A 9,388-nucleotide genomic window follows, 5' to 3' on the forward strand; every position below is an offset into this window, starting at 1 on the left:
CCCCGCCAGGGATGGGGTAGGGGACAGAAGGTCGAGGGTCCCACCTTCCTTGTGTGATGCGCTGTGTGCACAATTTCTAACTGATGTACACTAAGTGCTTATGTGAACACAATCCTTATTTGTTTGCACAGCATGCTACTTTCTGCACACAAAATGCCAATTTCAGATAAAAATCTAATCTTTTTTTAATGTCATGTCTGGGGATCAGAACAATTGAAACAACAGTTTGAAAAAGAGGGAAAATTGTCATTCTGAGGCAATGAAAATTGTGCTAACCTTGTTCTCCAGGAATGTTATCTTTGTCTTAAATGGTCAAGTTTCAAAAGTGACACATTTGGGTTTTTTTGCTCTTAAACTAGGAAAGGTAAACAATGAGTTTGAACTACAATAACTCTTATCAGAAAAACCTCTAAAACCCCTGACACGTGAGGACAAACCCAACACCGTGCAGCTGGAAACTGAGATCTGCTGAAAGAATTTTGAGACATTTTGGAGGCTCTGCTACAGACTGTTAGCAATTTGAGCTGCTTCAGCAAAGTGAGACACAGCCCACAGGTATTCTGCAGTAAGTGAACCCCAAAACAAACAAGGCAGGGAAAGTCCTTGAAAAGAAACAATGAAACCAATGAGTCTTAGTTCTGACCTTTTCCCAGAATTAGCAGAACGTCGATTTTTCCCGCCAGAGTTAGTTCAACTGGGTCGCTCATCTTCAGGCAGGTGACCATCTCGTCTACGTCGGTTTTTAGGCAGCCGACTTTCCGAGCAATCTATTGCAACGAGAACAGACAAAATTCAGATCAGAGAGACGGCTTGTGTTTAGTTTAAATAACCTGAGTTAATTGCTCTCTTTAAGACTCTTTTTACATTTAAAATAACCTTAGAATGTAGTTTTCTGAGTGAATTGTGGCTAAAAGGCATCAGACCTGAGGATTCTGCATGTATTGGTGTCATTTAAAACAGCAAAGAGAACCTTTTTGGTGACTTTTATGGGGTTTCTCTGGAGAGCCCAGGGACTGAGGGCCACACCGCTCTGACTGATGGCTCTACGAAACAGTCCTCTGCTGTACGGAGAGAGCATCTGGAACATGGACACATTGACATGTCAGGAACCAATCTGCTAACACAACAACACAAAACCCTTTGGGGCTCATCTGCAAACCTGACCTGGAAACTAACGCTGGCAGCTCCAGCTGATTGGCCAAAGATGGTCAGGTTGTCGGGGTTCCCTCCGAACTCTGCAATGTTCCTGCGGATCCAGGAGATGGCAGCATGCTGATCCCATAGGCCATAGTTTCCTAAAACAAACGGGATTGTTATTTGTTAACAGAAAAAGAGAAGCAAAACTAAAACATTTGATCCCTTTAAGGATCTCTGTAAGGATATCATGAACCATTAAGAACTACAAATCCCACCTAGATCACATTAAGACCTGAAACACTGAGAAATTCAGTTTTAAGCCTGGCACCTGATCTAGCTTCTGGTTCGTATTTCAGTGTCTACTGCAGACACTGTTTAATACCTGGCAGTCGGTCATCTCCGGTACTGAGAAAACCCAGAGTGCCAACTCTGTAGTTGACGGTGACAACGATGACATCCCCCCTGTCAGCCAGCTCTTTCCCGTCATAAAGAGTCTCCAAGAATGGCCACATCGTCAGATGCCCCCATCAGGAATGCTCCCCCAAACAGGTAGATCATCACCGGAAGGTTGGTAGACACTAGAAAAAGACAGGTATCGAAGATTTAACATTTTGAGCTGGGATCATTTGACATTACTTTAAAGCAGCTCTTAAAGGCACACTCTCATCATCTTTTGATTTATTGTAAAAGGAGTCTTTTAATTATTATGATGCCATTTTTAGCCAAAAATGTATTTTAGTTTCTGCGAAGCAGCAGTAATTTATTAGAAATTCACCTCTGAATTGTGGACTGTTTTCCGTAGACGGAGCAAGCCCACCCCCACTTCCTTGTCCCCCATCTGTTTAAACTTTCTCCCACTAGCTTACAGCCCCTCACACCCCCAACCTAACATTGTCCGTTACAAAAATGGTGATAAATATCAGAGCTACTCAGCTGTTCAGTTTTGATCCAGATTCCAGCTCAGACAAGGAAAACATAGATGTTCATTGATCTAATTGACTACAAGTGGAGGCATCAGAATGGAAATTTTGGCCTTCCAATTGGAGCCTCTATGTCACAACTCCAAGTATAATTTGTCTGCTTCTGATTCACAATAATTTGAATTAAGAAATACTCAGAAATGCAGTTTTCATCTTAATTTTCTGTATATATGCCCTCCATCATCAGAAAAATGTCACAAGAACATTTTAAAAACACCAAAAATCTTTGAGGATGTTTTGGAATTTTAGCTTTTTGGGAATCCTTTTCCCAAAAGTCGTTGGGATAGGCTCCAGCAGCCCTGTAACCCTGAAAGAGACCCAGCAGGTTCTGAACATGGAACTTTTGGGTAACATCCCTTTATTGTGAAAGTTTGGATGAATTCTGCATGAAGATATTTCAATGTGTTTGTGAATGTGTGTAACTCACAGGATAACCCCTGGGGAACAAAGATGTTCAGGTAAAGGCAGTCCTCGCTGCCCTGGGTTTTTGTCTGCAGCAGCGTCACCTGCAAACAGCGCTCTCGATATGTTGTGGCCCTCATGATCCCTAAAAACACAAGAAGCAGCGATCTGTTTTAGAGATGTTTATCACTATCAGCTTCTCTGGGATGTGACCACTCACTAGATCACACCAGCTCACAGTGACTTTACACTCTTACCGTCCCACCCCGGGTGGGGTTTTGGTTTCTCCCACTTTCCTGGGACGTCAGCAAAGGGAACACCTTTGAAAACATCAACAGTCCTGAAGAGGCTCATTCTGATGCTCTCTCCTTCCACCAGGCCGCTCTCGGTCTGCACCACACCCAGCTGCACCGACAAACAATGCAAAAAACTTGATCTGCTGTTTTTAAGGAGATTCAAATTGATTTAAAACTCTGTAATCAGATTTTTTTCATTTGATTTCACATTTTCTGAACTAATTTCCCATTAAAATGTTCTATAGGTTTTAAATCCCATGTTTTTGAGCGCTCATTTAACCAGTGGTGAACACACTGGACGAGCAGGGACGGAGTTTGCTTTGTGCATTACAGTTTTAAACTAAAAATGTATGTAGTAGCAACAAAATAAAAAGCATTAACATACTAATTAAGCTACTTTATTAAAACACTGCAATACCCAATAATAAAAGAATAAATAATTGAGTTATAAAAAGAATATTTCAAACTTAAAGTAAATCAGGAAAAGGACAAATTATTTAAAAAAAAAGTATATTTACATGAGTCAGAACTTAAAAATAAAGTAAAAAAATAAACAGTAAAAGGGTTTTTGAAATATGTGCTTTCTTTAGTTAAATCAATTTACTGAAAAGTGACAGATATTTTATCAGTGGGTATTTTGTTATAAACTTTTCTTGCTTTCCTATAAAAATGCAATTTTAAAAAGCTGTGTGTAGATTTTACAGAAGCTGTTGCAGAAAAGTAGCTTCACTGTATGCAGGTTGGATCACAGTTTTGTCTTTGAACACTTTCTTGATTTCACTCGAGTCATTGAAAAACTGCCAAATCCAAGAAAAGCTGGATGAACTCTGAAATTGAGGTAGAACTCACCTTTGCAGCCAAAGCTGAGTTCAGGCAGACGGCCAGCAGAACCACCAGCATCATCATCTTCATCATACTATGTGTTTGAGCCTGCTGCAGCATCTGCTGCTTTATAACAAGCTCTTATCTGAACCGTGGCTGATGCTGTTGGCACATGAAACACCACGGCAGCTTCTGAAAGCATGAATCTGTTTTATTTCACTTTTCCCAGAACAACCCTCCACATGTGAGCTTCTATGATCACAAATCAGATCGAGACGTTCCATAAGTTCCGGTTGAACAGTTTTTATTATAGTGTGAAAAGAAGAACTTTTCCGTCACACAATGTTTCTGAGAAAAATGTTTGAAAGGGAAAATGTCAGCTGAGCTTCAATCCCTGAGGTGAAGGTCGATCAACAAGCTGTGAAGCACGCAGCTGCTGTTCAATCCAAACACTGGAGCAGCTTGGACTTACAGCCGTTTTCCACAGATTCACTTTGTGAAATCAAGCTAAAACTTTGTTGAAATAAGATTCTGCTAATTTTGGAGCATTCATATTAGGGATACAGCAAGCTGTGCACATAAGATTAAAATGACATCATTGAGGAATTGTGGAGTTTTAACCAGGATACGGTTTTAAGACTTTAAGGTACATTTTATTACAATCAATCAGCTTTTGATTTATTTTAAAAACATTCCCAGTGTGTTTTTTATGATGTTTTTAGCCCAAATCATAAAACATCTGTAGTTTTCTAGGACATAGTATCTGCAGAGCTGCAGGCGTTCATTAAAAATCCTCACTTCCCATCATCCCTTTATTTACACTCTTTCCTGCGAGCTTACAGCCCCTCACAATATCAACATAGCATTAGCGGAGCAACAAAAATGTCTAACAATATTGCAGCTATTAATTTTGGGCCAGACACCAGCTTGGACGAGAAAAAGAAAGATGTACATAGATCTATTTGTCTAAAAGTGAATGCATGAAATTGGAGCAAGCAGGGAGGTTCAATGACACATTTACACACATTTTTGTACTGATTTAAAATAAATTAAGAATAATAAATACTCAGATATTCAATTTCAAGCTTAATTTATTTTTATATATGTGCCACATTATGAGAAACTGTCACAAGAACATGTTAAAAACACCAAAACAAGCTTTTTTGTTGTAAAAATGTGTGTTTGAAACTCTTTCTTCCTACAACAAACTTGTTCCTTAAACGCCTCCAAACTTTGACGAGCCCCTGCAGGTGTCAGGTTACGGCAGTGGGCGTGGCCTGCGGCTGCCTGTCATGTCCGCTCGGCGCTGGGATCAACAGGTCTGAAGGTAACTGAAGCGCTTCAGCTCCGCTTTCACTCATCGTTTTTCTAGTCGGTGAACAGTCACGCTGATGCTCAAGGATCGCTGGAGGGCACGCGGTTGCTGCGGGGCGGGAAAACGGCGCCACGCGGCAGCCCGCTTAGTCCCGCGAGGCTCAATTGCCAGCGTGTTGTTAGCCTGCTAGCTTAGCCTCCAGCTGAAGAGAAGTACGTCATGACGTCACCGTGCTTATTACATAACGTGTAAAGCGAATCGGTGTAGGTAAATCCATGTGTCTATTGTGGCACGTTTATTTTACTTTTAAATCGTATTTAACATTTTTATGACAGTATTTTCCCCAAAATATAAACATGGAAACCATAAATATGCAAAAGACAAAAAGAACCAGAATAACTCTGACTTTTTGCCGTCAGAACTGTCTTGGTATAGATTCAACAAGGTACTGGAAACATTCCACAGAGAGTTTGGTTTATATTGACATGACAGCATCACACAGTTGCTACAGATTTGTCGGCTGTTCATCAGTGAGGCCAATCTTTCGTTCCACCACATCCCAAATGTGATCTATTGGGTTGAGATCTGGTGACAAGGTCATTAAAATCCACTAAACTCAGAAACCAGTCTGAGAGGATTCCAGCTCTATGAAATGGAGCCTTATCCTGCTGGAAGTAGCATCAGAAGATGGTACACTGTGGTCCTAAATGGATGGACATTGTCAGCAACAATACTCAGGTAGGATGTGGGGTTGTAACCATGATCAGTTAGTACCAAGGAGCTCAAAGTGTGCCGAGAAAATATCCCCCACACCATGACACCACCACCACCAGCCTGAACCGTTGATACAAGGCAGGATGGATCCATACTTTTATGTTGTTGACTCCAAATTCTGACCGTACCACCTGAATCTTGCAGTAAAAATGGAGATTCATCAGACCAGACAGTGTAAAAAGACTGAATTATTGTAGCTGCTTTTGCTAAAGCTGAAAATTTTTAGTTAAACACCGAAAACAGAAGCCAAAACAGATGCACAGTCATAACAGTAAAAAAAGACAGTCTAGTTTTATTCCGTCTGTCTGCAGGATGTCCAGGGAGCAGCTGAGTATCGCGGAGCTCCTGCCCTCACTGGACAGCTCCGAGCTGCAGGAGGCGGAGCAAGTGCGGGCCGCTGTCAACCAGCATCTGAGCACAGGTGAGTCTACATGGACACTTTCAGCAAATATCTGCACTACTGAGGCTCACCTGCACCTCTCCTCACAGATAAAGGGGGCGCTGTCCTCTCCTGTCTGGTAGAGTACTACCTGGACTCCTCCTCCTCTCAGGCCGTGCTCCTCCTCTCCTCCATCCGGGAGCCGCATCATAAGGTGAGCAGCAGGTCCCGAGTCGATCTGGTCTCCAAATATGTCAACATAAAAGTTTCAAACCTTTCTCGTCAGGCGCTGTTGGAGAAGCTGAATGAGTCTCTGAGCAGACCTGGGTCCAGACTGGGGGCTGTCACCCTGCTGGGTCACCTGATCAGGAAGCAGCCCCCCTGGGTTCATCACATCAGCCATTCGCCTCTGCTGTCATCACTGCTGCGCTGCTTAAAGGTTCACACTCAAATTAATGAAAAGTTTATTATAGATCACATTTTGAATGATCTGCAGAAACTTTCTTGTCAGTGGCCAATGACTTAGAGGCACACAGCATTGTTTTCTGCCAATAGTTTTCAAAAGAGATAAAAAAAAAACGATTTTACCTTTATGTGACCACGTTTACACTGGAAATTTCCATAATCAGAAGCTGATTTAAACATAAGCAGGTATGTAACCAACTTATGCCTCTATGTGATGGATTTCTTCAGACTGACACTGACGTGGTGTTCCTGATCACCGGAGTCCTGGTCCTCATCACTCTCTTACCCATGATCCCTCAGGCTGGGAAGCAACACATCTACGATTTCTTCGATGTGTTTGGACGTCTTGCCTCTTGGAGCTACAAGAATATTGGTAACACCAACACGAAACAAAAAACTGCAGCATGTCAGTCTGTGGATGTTCTGACTGTCGTCTCCTGCAGGCCATCTGCCTGTGGTCCAACTGGTCCATCTGCACGCAGGTGTCTACTCTCTGTTCCACCGATTGTATGGGATGTTTCCCTGTAACTTCATCTCATACCTGAGACTACACTACAGCATGAAGGAGAATCTAGACACGTTTCAGGAGGTGGTGAAAGTAAGTTAAATCCACTACCAGCCAGTTAAAGCCTATTTAGTTTTGACCATTATTAGCCACTTTAAACCAGTTCAGACCCATTTATATGAGTTTGAATTAGCTTACACCAGTGTAGGAAAGTTCAATTTGATTCAGACTAGTTTAAACTAGAGCTGTCAGGCGATTAAAATTTTTAATCGCGGTCAATCGCAGTTGGTCCTGAGTTAACTCGCGATTAATCGCAATATAATATGTGGCCTTTTTTAAGGAAAAAAATGTGGAATTTAACAGTTTAACAATTTAACAGTTCTACATTAATTATGAAAACAAGAATGACAAAATTAATAGTTTTCATCAGAAATACTTTATTTTGTAACATTGTATTGAGATAAACTTTCTTAACAATAAAAGGCTGTAACATAAAATGCCTAACAAAAGCCCAAGTGCTGTTCGGAACGTCAGGGGTCCCCAGCTCTCGGGACGCGGCGCCGGACGCGAGCCGGTACCACCAGACGTGGTACTGGACGCGAACCGGAGCCGGGTTAGAGTGCAGGAGCTCTCCAGGTCCTAGCGCCGGCCTGTTTTAGCTCGCAGCTCGGTGGTTGGAGACCCGCCCGTGATCTAGTGAGAGCAGCCGGTTAGTTAAAGGGGGGACGCCCGCGCGCGTGGTATGGAAAGGCACTTATGAGAAAATCCGCGATTAATGCGTCAAAAAAAATTGTCGGCATCAAGCACATGTCGAATTAATGCGTTTTTAACGCGACAAATCTGACAGCCCTAGTTTAAACCAATTCAGACCATTTTGGACCAATTTAAATCAGTTTAGTCCAGTTTATACCAGCTAATATTAGTCAGTATTGGATCATTTAAGCAAGTTCAGACAAATTTTATTAATTCAGATTAGTTTAAACCTTTTTAAATTAGTTAGAAATGGTGTTGGCCAGTTTCAACAAGCTAAATTAGTTAAATTAGTTTATGCACGCTTAAACAAGTTTAAACTAGTAAACACTAGTTTAAACTAGAGCAGATTAGTCTCAGATGGTTCGAACATATTTAGAGAAGTTTGGGTCAGCCCAGAGTTCCAGAAAAATGTAAAAACTTCAACAGAAGAAGGATCAGCAGTCATAAGTTAGAACATGTTAGCTCACACAGGTGCAGTATGGTTCTTAGACTTCTTCACACACCTGTTCAGATCCGTTTATACCGACTAAAACCTGATTTTTCTGTAGTTTAGACACTGACTCCATCATGTTTCAGATTATTTTGATGTTAATCTAAAACGTTAGTTCTTTGATTCTGTTCTGTGAGCAAACCTGAAATCTGAGTCACATGATTTAGACGGCACCTGGACCTGTTTTTGTAATCCGAGTTCTCTTAATGTTCTCTTTCAGCCAATGTTAGAGCATGTGCGGGTTCACCCAGAGCTGGTCACAGGGACTCAAGACTATGAACTCGACCCGTCCAGGTGAGCCTAGTAAACAGGAAATATCCTGCAGATCTATTCCATTTTCAGTGTACGATTTAAGCCATGGTCACATGTACCAAAATGCCGCTGCCCGGCAACCTAAATGCCAGTTTTTCAGCAGATTTGGCAGGCGTGGCCATGATGTCGGGTTTGTAATTGGGAGGCGGCAGTCATATTTTTACACGGCACGCCGTGGCTGCAGAGGTTTTAAGAGGCATTTAAAATCAAACAGCGAACAGAGGGTTTTTTTGTCATCGGGGAATGTTTGGAAGTCTGGCGGGTAGTTAGCTCCCTGAGCACAGTGAGGAACAGAACACACTGATTTCATAAAGATGTCATCCTCACTTGACTGACAGCCTCCAAACTACGGCAGTCAGCATTCATGACCACACCAAGGATTTTCAAAGGAATTGGGCGGCGGCAGCAAATTTTGAGGAGTCTGCCGATGGCTCCCCACCGCGCCGTAGCAGCTGCAAATGGGACATTAGCTGTAATGTTGAAGTGATGATGTCATCAGATTTCGCTACTTTTAGATTTTTTACATTTTTACTTTACTTTGTGAAAGATTTAACCCCTACGGTAAGAATTATTAAAACAGCTTTTTTTTATTTGGGTAAATAAATTATATCTATCAAAATTAAACAATAATATATTCAAATAATAAGATTATTTTGCCAAAATTAGATTAATAATTGTTTACATGTTTTGTTTCTAGCTGAGCAAAATGTATTCTCTTTTTGTTAAATGTTCATGTAAAAAAAAAGTTGTAACACACA

At 41.5% G+C, this 9,388-nt stretch overlaps 1 protein-coding gene and 1 pseudogene across 3 annotated transcripts in view; one reads left to right on the forward strand and one right to left on the reverse strand.

The window, feature by feature from the left end:
- The window catches only part of LOC112148936, an 8,203-nt pseudogene extending 4,402 nt beyond the window's left edge, over window positions 1–3,801 (reverse strand).
- A 1,019-nt stretch (window positions 3,802–4,820) lies between these two features.
- tsc1a (TSC complex subunit 1a) overlaps window positions 4,821–9,388 on the forward strand; it is a gene marked incomplete at its 3' end in the record, with an annotated part of 6,478 nt that continues 1,910 nt past the window's right edge. The window contains 7 exon segments of one of the 3 annotated variants that reach the window (XM_024276354.1): window positions 4,821–4,964; window positions 6,038–6,147; window positions 6,216–6,319; window positions 6,392–6,544; window positions 6,799–6,943; window positions 7,014–7,168; window positions 8,539–8,612. In XM_024276354.1, coding sequence (XP_024132122.1) covers window positions 6,039–6,147; window positions 6,216–6,319; window positions 6,392–6,544; window positions 6,799–6,943; window positions 7,014–7,168; window positions 8,539–8,612 — 740 coding nt within the window. 3 annotated transcript variants of the gene reach the window in all.

This window comes from Oryzias melastigma, linkage group LG9, assembly GCF_002922805.2.
Source record: "Oryzias melastigma strain HK-1 linkage group LG9, ASM292280v2, whole genome shotgun sequence".
In the NCBI taxonomy this organism is placed as follows: domain Eukaryota; kingdom Metazoa; phylum Chordata; class Actinopteri; order Beloniformes; family Adrianichthyidae; genus Oryzias; species Oryzias melastigma.